The following is a 19003-nucleotide window of genomic DNA, read 5'->3' as shown; positions in this document are numbered from 1 at the left end:
TTTTTTCTCGAATATATTGTTATAATCATTTGTTTCATATGTAATTATGTTCTGTATAAAAATTAAATTTGGTGTTCAAAAAGTCATTTTTCAAAGTCTTGAAAAAGAGGGGTCGTCTTATAATCGGGGTCGTCTTATATTCGAGCCAATACGGTAGTCTGTCTACCCGCCTGCAGAGCGAGTGATGACGTCCAGGACATTCATACTGCGGTCACATTGCAAAAACACCGATAACATAGCCGATCTACGGAACAAGGATGGAAAGGGGCCCAGGTCTGGAACAGAGGATGGACAAGCAAAATAGCCTAAAGTGGAATGAAACCCACACAGGCAAGGGGAGAACATGCAAATTACCCAGAGGAAGGCCAGAGCTGGAATAAAACCTACTACCTCTAAACTGTGAGACATATGTGCTCACCAATGCGTCACCGTGCAGACACCTGTTAAGTTGTTAATTTTAAACCACAGAGCCTTTTGGCTGTCCTGAGGACAGGAGGGGTAGGAAAACCCCGGACTTTCTAGTGTTACAGCGTTTTTGTATTCAATGAGGCTGAGATCAACCGGAGTCAAATTCCCTGTCTGGCATGCACAAATTTGGTCAATAAAGCTGATTCTGATGTTTGTTTGTTTTTCTTTAAAATGTTCATGACCCAAATACACAATTGTTTTGTTGAAATTTCAAGTAAGATACTAAAATACTGAAACAACTTGTAGCTCAACATCCAACCGCTTTGTTGATTGTCGTATTTTTATTGTTTAGTAAAACCCATGCATTCCTGGGATTAATTGGAAAAAAAGCTCCTTTAAACTACCGTATTTTCCGCCCTAAAAGGCGCACCTAAAAACCTAAAATTTTCTCAAAAGCCGACAGTGCGCCTTATAGGCCAGTGCGCCTTATATATGGATCAACTGATGAATTTGTTGATCCATACTGGTTGTACACAGTGCTCTGCCAAAATGTTTCAGTACGTTTTAGTACGACTAGTAAATTACAAGGTCGCATCGCTTCCCAGCATTACGGCAACTGTAGTCAGGGGGCGTCACCGAATAGCTGTTGTACCCGCGAGGCTATTTCATGTCAAAATAGGCTGCTCTGTTAATGTTTCGAGTAAATCTACGGATCGATATGGAAGGGAAACATAGGTAAGTAGTACCAATGCGTTAGATCGAACTTTAGTCAGTTCCGATCATTTTATAGGAGATCGTTTGAGAAACGCGATTGTTTACACTTTGCTGAGGCTCATGGGAGATTGCGAGCTGAGGCTCGTGAGACTTTGCGGATGGCTAATGCTATTGCGATAGCTGCTATACGTACCAGGCTATTTCATGTCAAAATAGGCTGCTCTGTTAATGTTTCGAGTAAATCTACGGATCGATATGGAAGGGAAACATAGGTAAGTAGTACCAATGCGTTAGATCGAACTTTAGTCAGTTCTGATCATTTTATAGGAGATCGTTTGAGAAACGCGATTGTTTACAGAGGGCTTGTTGGTTATTGGCTAGTGGATGCATACCGCAACCCTAGTCAACCTCAGTTTGATGCAGTATAGCTTCTATTTTATGCGCCTTATATATGGACAAAGTTTTAAAATGGGCCGTTCATTGAAGGTGCGCCTTATAACCCGGTGCGCCTTTTAGGGCGGAAAATACGGTACTTCCTTGATTCGAAAATTGTCCTTCAAAGAAAAAGAAATTTTCAAAATTTGCTATTTTGCAATACCGTGCGTAATAACTACCGTATTTTTCGAACTAAAAGTCACGTTTCTTTTCATGGTTTGGGTGGAGGGGCGACTTGTACTGAGGAGCGACTTGATTTTTTTCACAAATTTTCAAAATTAAAAAAAATAAAAATAAAAAATAAAATTGTGAAACCGCGATAAACGAACCGCGATGTAGCAAGGGATTACTGTAGTTTGAACTGCAAGTGACGTCAGCGGCACGGCGGTTGTTTACATAAAGGACAAAGGATTTGATCACGGGATGACGAAGGGCCCCACGTACTACCTGCATCATTAGCGGCTTTGTTTGTAAGTGACACGGAGGATGAAGAATTTGTAGGATTTAATGATTTGGAGTAACACAGATGGTTTGAAAAACTATTATGACTTTTATGCATGCCCGGTCCTACTCTACGGAGCTCTCTTTCACCTCCGTGGATGGAAGTCGGGGGCCGGCGCTCGGCCGGGTGGCTGTCCGGGGACGGTGGAATGGTTTCGGACATGGCTTTTACGCACGCCCGGTCCTATTCTATGGAGCTCTTTTCCACCTCCGGGGATGGAAGTCCACGCCGCCACACGCCGGAAGTCGACGCCGATGCTTGGGGCCGTGTGGCGGTGAACTTTTTATGTTATAGTTATTTGATATATTTCATTTCGTATAGCAACTTGTAAATGTGTTTATCGTTACAGTTCAGTAGTTGGCTCGTTGAACTCTTGTTTTGTTAAATAAAGAGCCGTCTTTCCTGGTACTTTGTTAACGCTACAATATTGTTATATACTAGATCTGTGGAATAACGACGAGGCTGACGTCAGCGGCGCACGCGCGGCGTTGTTGACAAAGGACGAGGAATTTGATCGATGGATTTAATGATTTGGAGTGACACAGATGGTTTGATAGTATTGTTGTTTATATGATAGTTATTTGATATAGTTTATTTCGTGTAGCAACTTGTATATGTTTTTATCGCTACAGTTCAGTAGTTGTTGGCTCGTTGAACTCTTGTTAAATAAAGAGTCGTTTACCAACCCACGTCTTTCCTGGTACTTTGTTAACGCTACAATATAGTTATATACTAATCTGTGGAATAACGACGAGGCTGACGTCAGCGGCGCACGCGCGGCGGCGTTGACAAAAGACGAGGAATTTGATCGATGGATTTAATGATTTGGAGTGACACAGATGGTTTGATAATATTGTTGCTTATATGATAGTTATTTGATATATACTTTATATATCGCTATATGGGTCTGTGGAATATTTAGACGTCAGCGGCGCAACGGATACGCGGCATCGTTTCCATAAAGGATGATCGATGGATTTAATGAATTGGAGTGACACAGATAGTTTGATAAACGTGTTATTTATGTAATAGTTATTTGAATAACTCTGAATGTTACATCAGGCCCGTTCTCAGCTCTTCGTTTGTGTTTATGTCACGTTAGCATACCTATCGTTTAGCCTGTTGTTGCTCGTTCATGTCTGTTCTTGGTGTTGGATTTTGTCGAATAAATTTCCCCCAAAATGCGACTTATACACCGGAGCGACTTATGTGGGGTTTTTTTCACTTTATTGTGCATTTTATGGCTAACGCAACGTATATTCCGGAGTGACTTTTAGTCCGAAAAATATGGTAACCTAGATCATTGGCCACAATGCAATGCAAGATTTTACTACTTAAAACTAAAAACAAAAAAACAAAAAAAAGATTTTACTACTTAGAACTAAAACAAGAACGTTTACTACTTAGAACTAATAAATAAATAAATAAATAAATAAATAAATAACCGTAGTTATAACAAAATGCGTCTGCTTAATACATCTTTAAATAAATATCTGGCTTTTTGAAACGTTTTGTGTACTGTATTGTGTCGATAAAGCACTAAAGTCTTCAGCAATTTCTATTCAGAGCAAATTATATTATTTCAACCTGGACGTCCTCATGCGCTCCAGCACGGCAGACAGACTTGCTTTAGAGGGAGAGTGACTGTTTTGATTATACGTGAATTTGCAAAGTTGTTTTGAGTAACAGTATTTATTTTAGCTTGAAACATGAAGCAAAATATGGACAACTGCGGTGATAGTGACATAGACGGTTCATTTATTTAGCGCGGCAATAACGTGATCTCATCTTTAGTGACGTCTTCATGAAATGCGATCAAAAAGCCTCTCCTCTCCCCTAAATACTGTAGTTTCACCTCTTTCCAAATTGCTCCTCTGTGGATATAAGATAATAAAAAGATAAGCCTTTGACGCCTGCTTGTTCCCCCCATTTATTACTGCAAGTACTATGCATACGGGTCACTTTAGGAACGTGTATGTTCACACACCAGGACTGAAGTCGTATTTAACATGGAATGTGAACATTTACACAAAATTGGATCTCACCCAAAATTCCGAATTGAGCATTAAGACTCGTGATGTAAACGCTGCCTTCAGGTCACAGACGTCATTGCGTCAATACAGCGCAGTTTGCTTTACTTGAAAATGTTTTGGAGTTCGTCAGAGGATGTCGCTACGCCAGGACAACACAGGGTTGAGTATCCTTTGCATTTTTTCAGACAATTCCGGAAGCCGGTTTTATTTTACTTTTTGACCAAGTAACAAAGCGACAATAATAGAGACAGGGCGTGCTTGAACAAAGGGTGACTAGATGATGCATTTATTTGTATCAATAAAGAACGGGCCATTGTAGGTGTGTGGTCAACACTAATTAATGCCTTCAAGCTAGATTGCAGCAGCATCAACAAGCTGCGTGGTGCAAATTCACTTTTCTGTGGATACGAATAAATTACGATTTAAGAGCCCTTATGGAACGTTGCTGCGGGAAGCTCTACTACGTCATCACAGCATGTAACTAAACGGACCAATCAAAAAAAAGATTATCCACACGGCAATCGACGTGCAGCAATAATTTCTGACGCGTGCGCGTTGTGGACCGATCGCACGATGCATCGGTCACGTGCAGCATGTAAGATGTCGCCCGCGTGAGTACAAATAGGTTTTGAGTATTTGTTGCTTGGCCAGTTGTATCAAGTACGGTATTTTTCGCACCATAAGGCGCACTGGATTATAAGGCGCACCCTCATTGAATTTTTTATTTGAGAAATTATTTCATATATAGGGTGCACTGGATTAAAAGGCGCATAAAATAGAAGCTATACTGCAACAAACTGAGGTTGACTAGGGTTGCAGGATGCATCCACTAGCCAATAACCAATGAACCCTCAGTAAACAATTGCGTTTCTCAAACTATCTCCTATAAAAGTGATCAGAATCGACTAAAGTTCGATCTAACACATTGGTACTGCTTACTTATGTTTGCCTTCCATATAGATCTGTAAATTTACTCGAAACATTAACAAAGCGACCTATTTTGAAAGGAAATAGCCTCGTGCGTATAGCAGCTATCATTATAGCATTAGCCACCCGCAAACTCCCATGAGCCTCAGCTCGCAGACTCCCATGAGCCTCAGCAAAGTGTCGTGGCGGCCCCCTGTAAACAATCACATTTCTCAAACTCTCTTCCATAAAAGTGATCGGAACCGACTAAAGACTGATTTAACACATTGGTGCTGCTTATTTATGATTCCGTTGGATATTGATCCGTAAACGTACTCGAAAACATTAACGGAACAGCCTATTTTGAAATGAAATAGCCTCGCGGGTACAACAGCTATTCAGTGACGCCCCCTGACCACGGTGGCCGTAATGCTGGGAAGCGATGCGACCTTGTAATTTACTAGTCGTACTAAAACGTACTGAAACATTTTGGCAGAGCGCTGTGTACAACCAGTATGGATCAACAAATTCATCAATTGATCCATATATAAGGCGCTCTACATTATAAGGCGCACTGTGTTTTTTTTTTAGTAAATTTCAAGTTTTTAAGTGCGCCTAATAGTGCGGAAAATTCAGTAGTTGATAACGCACATGAAACAAAAGTGGGCCGACAGACCACAATGAATAAAAACAAAGAATTATCAACTTGCCTCACTCTTTGTAAAGGTATTTACATCTGCTAGAAATAAAAAAGTAAGCATTATTGAGTGTGAAGTACTACTGAAAGTTTTTTTTTTTTTTTTTTAAATCCTGTTCTTGCTGTAGGGGATGGGATTGAAAGGAGCTTGAGTCTCTTGACCCTTAGTCAAAACACGCATACTCCCTGAGCTTTGTCTCTCCCACTCCCACAATCCTGATGCCCTACACTCTTTTCTATTCCCTCGGGCCCAGATGGACATCAGCAGGACTGATTTAGATGCCAGACAATAACACACTCCAACACATTCTCTCTTTCTCTCTCAAAAGTGCGTGAGCGCTCACACATGCACGCACGCAGACACACACACACACGCACGCGCACACGGACACAGGATAAACCTGTCACACATGCCTTAACTCCTACTCTTACTCTGCTTCCAGAAAATGTTAGTTCAAACACGTCATTAGCAGTGTTGCCAGTAACTGGAAAAAGGTGGCCATTTTAAGTAAATAATTTAACCGATTACTACAGCAAAATTAGTTGTCAGACTACATTTACTTTTGAAAATCTTACCATGCTACTTTGCATACTGCAAAGCTCTCTCATTCACTGAAGATGACTTACCATCAAAAAACACTCCGATCTGCAGAGCCATTTTATTCTGCAATGATCTAACCTCAAAGCCGCATTCAAATGAACTTTTAGAAAAAAACTGTCAATATGGTGGATGGAAATCCAGCAGTTAACCAACATGAGCCAAATCATTATTCAGAGAGAAAAGCTGCATAACAATCAACATACTGTTAAAAGATGGGTTCTTAGCAAATGGTCTGAAATTAAAATCAAGAATTTTCTCGGAGGAGAGTCAGGCTGTTCGTCTATATGCATTAGAATCCCAACAAAACAGTTCTTTCTCACACTCGTTCATTGCTTTTGTCTGCTTCCGAGAAGCACACATTCCTCACTTCATCCCCTGTGTGAACTGTCAATATTTACATTCGCCATAAGAGAGCAGGACAATGTGGGCATGAGCCAAAGAAATGCTGTGTGAGTGTAACATCTTTCTGTCCTGATTTGTGTCATGTGATCAGTCTTTGACTGTTGACTTGTTTCTTTGTTTAAAACCTCTCCCCCTATCACTCTGCCAGCTATGGTCCTTGGTACTGTCTGGGATAAGTCTAAAATGCACACGCACAGACACACATGGCTTCATATGTAAATTCACCCCTCCCCAGAATTGTGAGGGGGTATAGACAATGGTGTCTACCCCGTATCCACACAAAAGATTGCTTCATTATGATAATTCACAGAGCACAGCAATTCCACCACATGACCCCCACAACATACACGTGTGACCAAGGCTGAAAAGCCTAGTTTGAAAGCAATTATTCCATAGTTCTACAATCAAACAAAGTTTAAAAGATAAAAGCAGTTGAGGGGGGCTGATGTGCAAAAACTATAGCAATGGATGGCAACATATAAGAAAATGCAATTAAAAAAAATAAAAAAAATATGGAATGAGTGTGGGGGATGGACGTGGAGAAAAGTAGCAGAGACTCAGCATTGTGCTGCTAATGTGGCCCAGGCTTGTGTAATCTAACAAAGGTTACTGTGGAGACCAACAATGAGGCTCTGAGAGGCCCAGACTGCTGGGAAGTGAAGGCACATAGGGAGGGTGAGGAACCACAGGGTAAAGAAAGCAAGTGAGAAGTCTCAAGGATGTGAGGACTACACAAAAAACAACATTTCAAAACCATTTGACCTTGTTTTCAGGTCAAAAGTGATTAACAACACCAGACATCTGTTATTTTCAAGATCATCTGTAATTCAACACCTTTGTCCATTGTGCACACAATTTGCTCATGGAGCATATTAGTGTTCCACATTTTGACTTTTACCATAACACTAAAGCAATGTGCGTGACATTTTGGGCCATATTCTGGTAGACCGGCACCCATGTACTCTGTGTATCTCGGGCGCATCTTCATTTTTGTGCTAGGGCCACGCTGGCTGTTCCGGCAGATGGAACTGCCGCGGTCCCAGCGCCCCTGCCAATTTGGTGACAGAGTAGATAGCGCTCGGCGTAAAAACTGGCACATAAAAATTTTATTCTGGGCAAATTTTGCGTGTTTATAAATTTGGTACATACGCCTCGATGTGCATTCTGCCGTATTCTACGGCAAGGTCCAGGCACTTCTGACAATTTAGTGATAAAAGTAGACAACATTTTAGACTTTCTAAAAGGAGGTCTAACTTGGTAGTTTAACACGATTTTGGCCGATTTGCTCGACGCGCAGGCACAGATTTTGGTGGATGTCATCGGATTTTGTTTACAAATGTGACAAAAGCTTGGTACAATCCCTCTGTATCATTGTGGAAATGTATTAAGCGAAGTAATTATTATTAAAATCTTAAAGAACTTTTAATAGTGCCCCCCGACTGTGCGACAGAACTATGGGGAGGGTCACACAAGGATGCGTGATCAGGCGTGCTAGGTGGTCAGTTGACTACATCTTTCACAAGGGGTGCAGTTTACCAGTATTATGGATTTTGTCGACGCCAATATCATGCACGGATCAAGCGATTCAGGATTTTGCTTAGAACTTTAACCATGTGAAGTACTTTGTGAACTTTCTGGAGGTGGGTTTCCATCCACCTCAAATTTTCAATTGAATAATACAATAACAATTGCAAAACCGAATGTAAATGCTACAGATTCAAAAAAAGCCTAAATATTTGCAAAGAAGGTTTTACACTAGGAGTGGGGGGATGGCTAGAATATTCGAGAGATGCAGCCGTAGATTGGATTTATGAAACCTTATTTTAGGCGGACACTACAAGTGCAAAGATGAGGACTCTTGTTATTGAGATGCTACACACTTTTCCGTTGAACATGACACAAAGGTTCTTGAGTTGAAATGTTTTCTTCACTCACCCCGACGCTATTAGTGCTCTTGATTGGGCCATGGCAATCCTCTGCAATGCTGGTCGACTCAGTCCAGCTAAGCTTGATCTCTGTGGTAGCGGGGCATGGCAAACTTTGGATGCGGACGACGGCGCACGTTGTGGCTTCATTACTGCTGGTGATGGAGATGGCACAGGGGATGGGGGTGTGGTCACTGTGTTAGCTGGGGTAATTAATGTGGCAGTGGGTACTGATTCGCTGGCTGAAGATGAAGACTGCTTTGCTGGAATGGACGGAGGATTCACATTTATGTTGGATGATGGTGGCTGAGGGGGCGGCAGTGACGGAGGAGGAGGCCTGGAAGATGACGAAATGCCAAGAGTGGAGGTCACTGTGGTGAGCGCAGCCAGAGACTGAGCAAAGAGCTGGGCATTCCTTCTTGGAGATGCAGTGTTTTTAGAAATGGCAAGGCCATGTGGCAGCGTCTGATAGGTGTTGCAGTTGGGCTTCAAGTGCTGTCCTCTCCCCAGTGTGGCTGATTTAGATGGATTCAAGGGTTTTGAGGCGGTGGGTGCTGTGGTCTTGGGCCGCTGAATGGTTAGTGAGCGTCCTGCTCCTCCTAGGTTTGTTTTCACACTAAAGACAAGCATGCACTGCTGGCAGGAGCAAGGTTGGCCCAGTCCAGTAGTCATTATGCCCCCGTTCGGGTACACAGAACTTCCAATTCCCATGCTGGCTCCTGATACTCCAACACCTAACAGGGCACCTGTCAGTCCTCCTCCTACACCCTCACCTCCTCCTTTTGGAAATGGAAGAGGCCCAGACACTAGTGGATAGGCCGTGTCAGCACGTCGCTGAATCCTTCGACATCGTTGGCTCTGTCGATTCACCTGGGAGGACACAGAAAAAAAGCATATAACTATCAATTTTTCCTGTGGAAATCTTTCTGTAATTACTGACAGCACATTGCAACACTCCCACCGTATTCATTTTTAATACCCATTTAGGTTGTTTGTCGGCAAATCTCTTATTCGTATATTCAACACATTGCACCACTCCCAATTTATTCCTTTTTAATACCCATTTAGCTTGTTTGTGGCCAAATCTCTTATTAGTATATTCAATTGATTAATTATGCACTATAATTTTGTAATGTCCTAGAATTTAAATTCTGTATTTGGGGACCTTTATCAGATATGAGATTGAAATCCAACTAGATTAATAAATTAAAAATCCTGTAATTAATTAGTGCCTGACAGCACTAGGATGGATAGATGGATAATAGATAAATGGACAGATATGAAGAAAAAAAAACTTCACACCTGTGTCATATTCTGAAAATCAATGAGATAGCAGAAGCCAAGGGTTGTCAGGTCCAGGCAGGGCTGCTGGCGGCTATGAGCATTCTCGATGGCGATAGCCACCTCTATGTCATATGGTGTCCATGAACCTGCATCATTTTCCCACTCCCACTGCCACCCTTGTCCCGGGGCTGAGGCCGGGTCATAAAAACACCTCCTCACTGGTCGGATAGTTCCTGGGTTCAAATGAGGAGAAAAAGTAAATGTGAGTAATTGTCCTAGACTCGACATGTATTCGGTACATTGAAACATTTTTTTTTTTATACATTTACTATGTATACTGTGCTGTGAATATATTTGTTGCACACCACATAGAAAAGCAGATAACACACGTGTTTGATAGTGTTCTAGTTATATACTTCTACACTTTTCAAAAAATTACACATAACAGGATAGGGTTGGGTGAATACCGATGCCAGATATTTGAATAAGGCAGATGAATACCGGCCTTTTTTAACTTCACGTATAGTCGTTGTGGCAGGCGAGACCAATATCGGTCATTCTCTTAAGGCCATTGAACTATCAGAAACTAAAAGGCATACATGGATGACAGATACCCATTAGGATGTAATTTATGTGAGTATTTTAATGTTGATAAGATTGTTATGGACTCTATGCACTGCAGCTCATGACGGTAGAAAATGAGGCGTACGAGTTCCGGCTACTGTTCATTCCAAGTTACCAGGACGCAAGGAAAAATAATGTTGTACTTTAAAATTGTGTTAATATGTGTTTTTGTAATATGTATAACCCAAGACCACACCCTCATTTGAATACCATTTCTTTCTGCATTGCAGGACCAAGAAAAGCAAAAATAAATACAAAATATGAAAGATTTCAAAATTAAAAATACATTTTTTGGGGGGGAAGAAAATGTGTATTGTGCATGGGATTTTATGGGAGGTCTTTCCTATCTTTCACTGGTTCAAGAGACATTTTATGTAGCAAAATTACCAGTGGTATCGTTACTTGGTATCGGTATTAATGACCACTCATACTGGTTGTGGTTTGAAAAAAAGGAAGTGGAATTGAACATCCAGATATTTTATAATACTGGTGTTTGATTTGTTATTGCTCTCTTTGCTCCCTCTACACTGTTGGGTATTTCTTTCCAAGCCTTAAACATACCCCAATGCAAAACTGTCAAACGATTGTATCTCACAGCAGAAAAGCCCACAAAGATGAGAGAAAAAGTTACAGTGCTACAAACCCAAATGCAATAAAGTTGGGGTGTTGTGTTAAAACAATGATTTGCAAATTATGTTCTACCTATATTTAATTGAATACACGGAAAGATATTAAGATTGAATTTTATGTCTGCAACATGTTTCCAAAAGCAGAATCATGTTTACCACTGTTGCATCCTCTTTTCTTTAAATAGCCAATGACGTTTGGCAACGGAGGACATAATTGTTGAAGCTGGAATTCGTTCCTATTCTTTCTTGATGTACAGCTTCAGCTGTTCAACAGTCCGGTATCCCTGCTGTTATATTTTACACTTCATTTTGTACACGGGTGAACAATATGTACCAGATATACATTGTAATTGTCTGTTACTAATTTGATAGCCTACCGTGATGAGATAAAGCAGTGGTCCCAAACCCCAAAATCTTTTGGTACTGGTCCACACAAGAAAGAATAAATAACTTGCATTATTTCAGTTTTATTTATCAGAGTCTGAACGCTCTTTCATTTTGAAAAATGGACTGGATTATCTCCATCTCGGTCACGTGAACATAACAACATTATTCATGTTATATTGTTGGTGCGATGTTATGAGGACGCTGCTAGTAAAGTTGCATAGGACACAGTGGATTCACGTTTGTTATTATAATATACTGTGGCATTCACATACAGAATTCCACATACAGAAATGGAACATAGTGTTGGGAACGTAATGTTTATGTGACAATGCACTTCCGTTGTTGCTCCTCCTATTCCTCATTCTACGAGTACTACGTTTGGTAAAGTCTTTTGCGACACCTCCTGGGTCTCCTTTCCTTCGGCACCACAATACCATTGTTTTTATGCCGGTCGTATCATTTTATTTTGTTGTATTTATCCACCTCACCTTAAAAGCCGGTCTGTGAAAATATTGTCTGACAATAATCCAGTTCTTGGTACTGAAATGGTTGGGGACCACTGAGATAAAAAATCTGAAATGAAAGAACGTAGAGCTACTCGAGGCAGGTGGACAGAGTGGCCATCTGGATTTTTTATTTCCCATTCACCCCTCCCTATATGTGTTCAGCAGGCAAGCACATGCTAGGGTCAGGTCACACTTCATGCATTGTTTCTCCTCTTTCGTTACAACATATTGCACATCAATGACTGTGGGAAAACACATTTAATTTTTTTTTTACCGAAATGGCAACACCTTAGAAGAGCATAAAAAAAAAAAATAAAAAAAACCTGATCAATAAAGTGGACGTGGTTACTTGGAAAATAAAATAAAATTTGCCCAAAAAGCAATCGCAGGAAACTTAAACCCGGTTCACATGGCGGTATGATTTTAGCCCGGAATTGCCCCTCCGGACAATCGTGGGTCAGCCCCAATTCTCGTAATGACCTCAAAGATAATGTTAACAGGCAATCCTGCCGATCGTGGCGTGCTTAGACTGATCTCGGCTGCTCAGGTGGACATCCAACCTCAACTCTGGGATGACGTGCTGAATGGGTTAGTTTGGGTATGCTTCTTGTTGGGAAAAAGTTGAGATCATTAGTTTACAACATGCAGTGTTTGTCTCTGTTCATTATAACTCATTGAATTCTTCAGGGATTTTGATACGGATTGGGTCGTTACAAACATCTATTGTAGGAATCCCTGCTCAACACGGCAATAAAAGCCTAATGTATTGAACTCCATGCAGCAAACAAACAAAAAAAAACAACAAAAAAAACAAAAACAAACGAAAATAAAAAAAACAGCAAAGACGAGCATGTTTTTTTGTTCGATTTCATCCTGGTCTTGCTGGTGTCACCAGAAAAAACAAAGCAGCAGCGGCAGAAAAAGTCATGCAAAAGAGTCAAGTTTGAACGCCAAACTTCACTGGCTCACCCAAAGCCACCCAGCAAGAAAAACATGCTGTTACCCCACTGGTAGCTGGTGACATTCACAAGATCGGTACGGAAACAAAAAAACTGCATCTTTTTTTAGCTGTTAATTTTAATTTTCCTTTCAGTTTTATACATTGTTATATTCTATTAGCTAGACCGCTGCCATAGTGAAAAAACATTTTAGCATTTTGACTTACAATAATCACATAAGGACCAAGTCGCCTTAAGGTTTGATTCCGGCTCCGGCCTTCCTGTGTGGAGTTTGTACGTTATCAGCATGCCTGCGTGGGTTACCTCCGAGTACTCCGGTTTCCTCCGACATTCCAATGATATGCATGGTAGTTAATTGTGCACTCGAAATTGTCCTTAGGTGTGAGTGCGGGTGGTTGTTTGTCTCTGTGTGCCCTGTGATTGGCTGGCAAGCAGTTGAGGGTGTCCCCCGCCTACTGCCTAAAGACTGCTGGGATGGGCACGGGTCAGATGCTGGATGGATGGACGGACGGACGAAAGGACAGATGGATGGATGTTCACACAATGCTGAAGGGACATTGCATTTGAGGGCACTAACTGTTCATATAGTAAGGGAAGTTAGTTTTGATTCAAGATCAACTTTATTGGGCGAGAGGTTCTTTTTGGCAAAAGCAGTAGGCCTAAGTAAAAGCAATTGATAAGGATGTTTGCAATATTGTGGCAGTGAAAGAGAAGGAGATCAGTTTGGATATGAGCTTTTGCTCATAATCTGTATTGGTGCACAGAACTGTAAAACTGTTTGACCAAATTATATTTTAATCTTAAGAATGTCATTTCTGTTTCAAGAAATTAGCCAAATCAAAGGAGAAAAACTGGAACACGTCTGTTTACTAAACGTTTTACAGGACAGTCTAACATTTTCAGGTGTGGCTTTTCCTTGAAGAAGCTCACATTTTATGTTGATAAATGCAAATTATTGTGCTATTGCTTTTATATTTTCACAAATTGAAATGGATAAGATTAGGGATGTGCACAATGTTGGCAGTCAAACAGTCACAGATACTGACAACAGAACGTGTCAAGCCAGGAAACAATACGTGCCCAAAAGTGGGCGGGACAATTCCTGGTACACCCCCCCCCCCCTCCAAAACAACTTGAATCGCCACAGATTGCTCTCGGGGAGTAAATTTTGGTGCTGACATTTTTACCTATAAGTGCCAATGTTAAGCCCATTCAAGTGAAATTCTACTCGTGTCCCTTAAACAGCATTTATTGTTTTATAAGAAATTAAGATTTATACTGGCGTTACGTCGGTAAAACTCAGGTTAGTGTTAATTCTTTTTGAAAAGGAATGAAATTGGCCAATAAAATTTGTCAACCGGTAACTTGGCCAGGCCCTATAGTTGAGAAACTGTCTTGGGTTTATGACACTACCCTTGTGTGCAAACAATGATGTTTTTTCAACCCTTTCGAAGCTAACAAACAACCACGACTACTTTTTGGTCTCCACGTGCCTCCAAAGGCATTGTTACAACTGAATGGAATATTTATGAAAGGGTTCCTCCCAAACAATTGTCGTTAGTGACCAGATGCCTCGCCAATGTATTTTCAATGACTGCCATTCTGCATCCCAAAAGTGTGGTTCCATTGGTGGTTGAGGTGTACCTCAAACTTTGAGGATACCAGCCCTCAGGCTAGAGCTGTCTCATCTAGTCTATATGAATGCAATTTATAAAGCCTGCTCGAATGAGCGACGAACTGGCTTCTTCTAAGACAGTGGTTCTTAACCTGGGTTCGATCAAACCCTAGGGGTTTGGTGAGTAGGTCTCAGGGGTTCGGCAAAGCCTCCACTGCTGAGGTCCGAACACACTTGATTCATCGTGTAAATTTGTGATCACGCATATCTGAACTGGTTTCGCAAAAGGCAACAGCAGAAGTTACACTGATTTGCAGGTATGTCATTTGTTGTGAGTTCATGCATTGTGTTGATTTTGTTCTTTGAAAAAGGTGATGTTCATACACGGCTCATTTTGTGCACCAATAAAAAACATCTATGTCTTGAATTTGAAAAATATATATATTTTTTTTCACTTTAGAGGGGAATATTAAACTGGTGGGGTTCGGTACCTCCAACAAGGTTAAGAACCACTGTTCTAAGACAACCAGTGTCCAGTTACGATGCATTCAATGACCTGAACATACACAACAAACATGGCACGCTTGTTAACATGACGTCTTACCTGTGTCTTGTCTGAACTGGTGCATGGATTGGAGATCAATGATGTAGGGAGAGAGTCGACTCTCCATCTGACCGAGGACCACGCTCCCCCCGCGGGTATCTCCACCACGAATGGCCGCCTCTATCTGATGGGAGACGGCAGCGCTGTAGGGCCGCCACCGACCGTGTTCGTTCAGCCATTCCCAAACCACCACAGCAGAGGCCACGAGCATGTTACTGTTGGCCCTGCGGAGGAATTAAAAGATGTAACAGCGGTCTTCGATCAACCGACTGATATCATTACCACATATTCTCACAATAACAATAAGACGAGGCTGCCGTAGCTTACATGAATCCACTGCAGAGCTAATGCCAAGAGAAAGCGAAGCATTCCTCTACAAATAGCCAAATTCTTCGCATGGCCACACAGCGAGTCTTTGCTACAAAGCCGTAATAATAGGTGAACCGGTCAGGAAGAAAAACACCGTCTACATGGATAGGCTTTTTCTTTTGCTACCAACCCCTGCAGACACGCCGATATGATCGCTGAAGAGTCGTTGACTTAAAGCAAAGGCCTTTAAACATCTTGTGGTCATCAGTGATGTGTTGATGCGGGCAAAAGCTTTATAAAAAAATAAATAAATAAAAAAGGCAACGTTTCTACTGTTTTTCCCCGTCGAAGAAATCACGTACTACAATTTCCCTTAGTCCGATGTGTAGGTTTGCAAAGTGTGTTTTCCTCCTGTTTGGGCGTAGATGTCGATTAAAAAAAACTAGCTTCCCACCAAAACGCAGATTCAGTAGTAACGACTCTCCTTCTCGGGTGCAACCCGGATCCAAGAACACGTTCCACGGGTACCCCCCCGCCACCTCCCCCCAATCCAAGTAGTTCACGACCAAGTTGCAACGTTTGCGCTGGTAAATAACTAACCTATAAACTGGACGCGCTGCAACGTTACGTTTTCTCTAAACTTTTAGTTTAAACATACCGTATCAATACTTAGGCTTTAACACGTAATTAATCGAGCTGGTAAACTCAAGTTAATCGCATTTCTTTTTTGTGTGTGTGTGTGTGTGGGGGGGGGGGGGGTAATGGTTTGAAACGTATTGTCTGAATGAATAGGCTTTCCACGTAATTACTCTACATGGCAAACTCAAAATAGCAAGCAAATTTGGCCATGGTTTGAGCCATAGTCGCACGCACCTGCTGATGTGATATCCTGGGTCCACCATCCAAAATTCGGAGACTATCCTGTGTCGATGCACACCTTTTCAGGAGGCAACTCCGCTCCTGCATCCCCCAGCCTCCACCATTGCTCCCTTCGCTTTCACGAGGGCTCGAAGAAAGGTAAACACGTCCCTTTTGGTGTAAACAAAAATGGAGTCCATGCAGGAAAAACATCCAACAGAGAAACTGTATAATAACTTACAACGAATCACTCTTTTAAAATGGAATCACTCGAGTACTTCATGTTTCCGTGTCCAACTTTCCTCTGCTGTGACGAAAACTGGCTGGCTGCTACTGCTCACTTTCACCGCCTGCTGTCAATCAGCACAGACAGTGCACACAATCCCAAGACAAAAGATGCCGAGACAGAGTACGAAGTCTTTCATCAGTTAGTTTGGCGGGTCCATTATGTTTACGCTAGCTTTGCATTTTAGCAACTTGATGATTCCACAATTTAGTAGTTAAGTATAAAAGACAAAAAGCCAGTGTTACACATGTGGAAAGTCGACGCACCCTTTCCACCCCCTGGTGGAAATAACGGTATTACCCTGGCTGTACAGCAGTAGCCAGCAACTGGCTGAAGAGCGGGGTGCAGGGTCGAGGCGTGCCTCAATGCGGGGTGGCCCTAAACGTTTTTCTCCGCCCACACGGATGCTATTCGTTTTTGTTAAACTATTTCTTTGGCCGTTTTAATGATGCGCTGTCTTATAACATCACGCTTATTTTTTAACGTATTTAAACTCTCACCCCTGCAGGGCGGAGCTAACTTAACTGACGGCACTAGTTGAAAGTACATTTTGACGTTCATTCTGGGTGAACAAAGGGTTGGAAAGCTACAGAAGACGCAGACTTTACGATTATATACGGCAAAACCCCTATGAATACAAAAACAATTTCAAACACAAAATTCAACACAAAAAATGTCTTCAGAGTGTGTAGGCTCGGCCATTGAGTTAAAATGTTGTGGTCAAAAGACGTGCCATCTTAGGCTTGAGTGGGATGACTGCGGTATGGTTGAGGTTATTACAGTAGTTGGATTTTGGTCAGTCAATAGTTTAGAGTTTTCGATGAGAAAAAGGAAATATTTTGACAGTCAAAGAAAATGAAAGCAAAAATGAACACAGAGGTCGAGAATCCGAGTCAGACGTTTAGGTCCGCCCCACGTTGAGTCACGCCTCGAACTGCAGCCAGGGCTTACTCTGCTGTCGTAAGGAAGACGCCTGGAACGGAGATTTTAAATCATGTTTTGATGTTGTGCCTTTCGGTTCACATTGTATGAATTGTTTTATTAGAGTAATTACCTCTAACGGATATCATGGGCTCCATAGCTCAGGGGTTAGAGCACTGGTCTTGTAAACCAGGGGTCGCGAGTTCAAATCTCGCTGGGGCCTTCGTCAAACTTTTTTAATGATCATTTGCTTTATAAACCCATCTCAACAGCCTGATTGTTTCATTTTCATTGATTGTTAAATGGAGGTAGATTGGGGTCAAAGGTTTTGTACTTGACAAAACAACTCGTACTTGAAAAAATAAAATTTGAAACTGTTAAACTGAAGTCCAAACAATTTATAAGAATTATATTTCGTTAAAATATAAACATCTGCCACTCTTCGTTTGAATATCATTCATCTGAAATTGTTTGATTTTTAAGTGGGGCCAAATGTATTAGATCGTCACATAGGTAATACGTTAGTCAGTCTCGCTTTGACATTAGTTGTAGTTGCAGCTCTTCAACACCAAACGTGTCTCCTAGTACAAAGCAAACTCTTTTGCATCTTTTGCAGGTCAAACACCTCGTAACTATTGAGACTATTTTGTTTATATTCGCCCGTTCACTGACCTATTTACAACGTTTAATAATAAATTTTGCCAAGGAGACTTCGTAGCCCGGATAGCTCAGTCGGTAGAGCATCAGACTTTTAATCTGAGGGTCCAGGGTTCAAGTCCCTGTTCGGGCGAAGTATTTTTGTTGTTGAAAATATTCGTTTTTATCTTCTTGCCTTTTAATTTATAGGTTTTCACCAATAATTTCTTCGTCAGACTTCAAAGGTGCAAGTCCCAGTTTGGGCGAGTTTTTTAAATTGAAAATATCTGTATTTTTACCTTCTTGCCTTTTATGCCCATCTAACAAAGAAAAATGCAGATATCGCTAGGGAAGCCAGGATGCTCAGGAAACAGGGTAAAATACAGTCAACCTGGACATTTAACTGTCATGTCTTCATCAAACTAAACGGTTCTCCTGAACAGGCAAGGGCTTTCTGGAATAAAAAGGTGGAGGAGCTGAACATGTATCACTGACCTTGTACTCTCTTAGTGTATAGCAAAAAAAAATAGCAGACTTGCACTCCAATGTCCCATTCTGTCTCTCTCAGAGAGTGATGATGAAGGTGAAGATATAATTAGTAGCACTACCTCACAATTCACAACCTTTACACCAACTAAAAAACGCCAAAGCACTCTGTTCAATTTAGATCCTGAGACCAATTTCTTTAATTCTGTTAATGTCGACTGTAATTATTACCAGATGACCAATTTATTGATATACACTCTAACCAAGATGGAAAAT

At 41.3% G+C, this 19003-nt stretch overlaps 1 protein-coding gene and 2 non-coding genes across 7 annotated transcripts in view; 2 read left to right on the top strand and 1 right to left on the bottom strand.

Annotated features, from left to right (window-relative positions):
* The window catches only part of LOC119124482 (E3 ubiquitin-protein ligase DTX1-like), a 30478-nt gene extending 13516 nt beyond the window's left edge, over nucleotides 1-16962 (bottom strand). Inside the window, exons 1-5 of one of the 5 annotated variants that reach the window (XM_037254527.1) lie at nucleotides 16640-16962; nucleotides 16414-16569; nucleotides 15232-15455; nucleotides 9926-10140; nucleotides 8634-9493 (exon numbers count right to left, since the gene is read on the bottom strand). In XM_037254527.1, the coding sequence (XP_037110422.1) occupies nucleotides 8634-9493; nucleotides 9926-10140; nucleotides 15232-15455; nucleotides 16414-16442 (1328 nt within the window). In that variant the 5' untranslated portion in view covers nucleotides 16443-16569; nucleotides 16640-16962. Of the gene's footprint in view, nucleotides 1-8633; nucleotides 9494-9925; nucleotides 10141-15231; nucleotides 15456-15558; nucleotides 16029-16413 lie in introns of those variants that run through there. The other 4 variants (XM_037254546.1, XM_037254519.1, XM_037254537.1 and 1 more) reach the window with 4 other exon arrangements.
* A 793-nt stretch (nucleotides 16963-17755) lies between these two features.
* On the top strand, nucleotides 17756-17828 carry trnat-ugu. Its single transcript has one exon. It is a non-coding gene; the product is annotated as a tRNA-Thr (tRNA).
* A 494-nt stretch (nucleotides 17829-18322) lies between these two features.
* On the top strand, nucleotides 18323-18395 carry trnak-uuu. The gene has a single exon. It is a non-coding gene; the product is annotated as a tRNA-Lys (tRNA).
* Nucleotides 18396-19003: the final 608 nt, after the last annotated feature.

This window comes from Syngnathus acus, chromosome 1, assembly GCF_901709675.1.
Source record: "Syngnathus acus chromosome 1, fSynAcu1.2, whole genome shotgun sequence".
Classification (NCBI taxonomy): Eukaryota; Metazoa; Chordata; class Actinopteri; order Syngnathiformes; family Syngnathidae; genus Syngnathus; species Syngnathus acus.
Note: the sequence above shows the minus strand (reverse complement) of the source record. Positions and strands in the feature narration are given on the sequence as shown.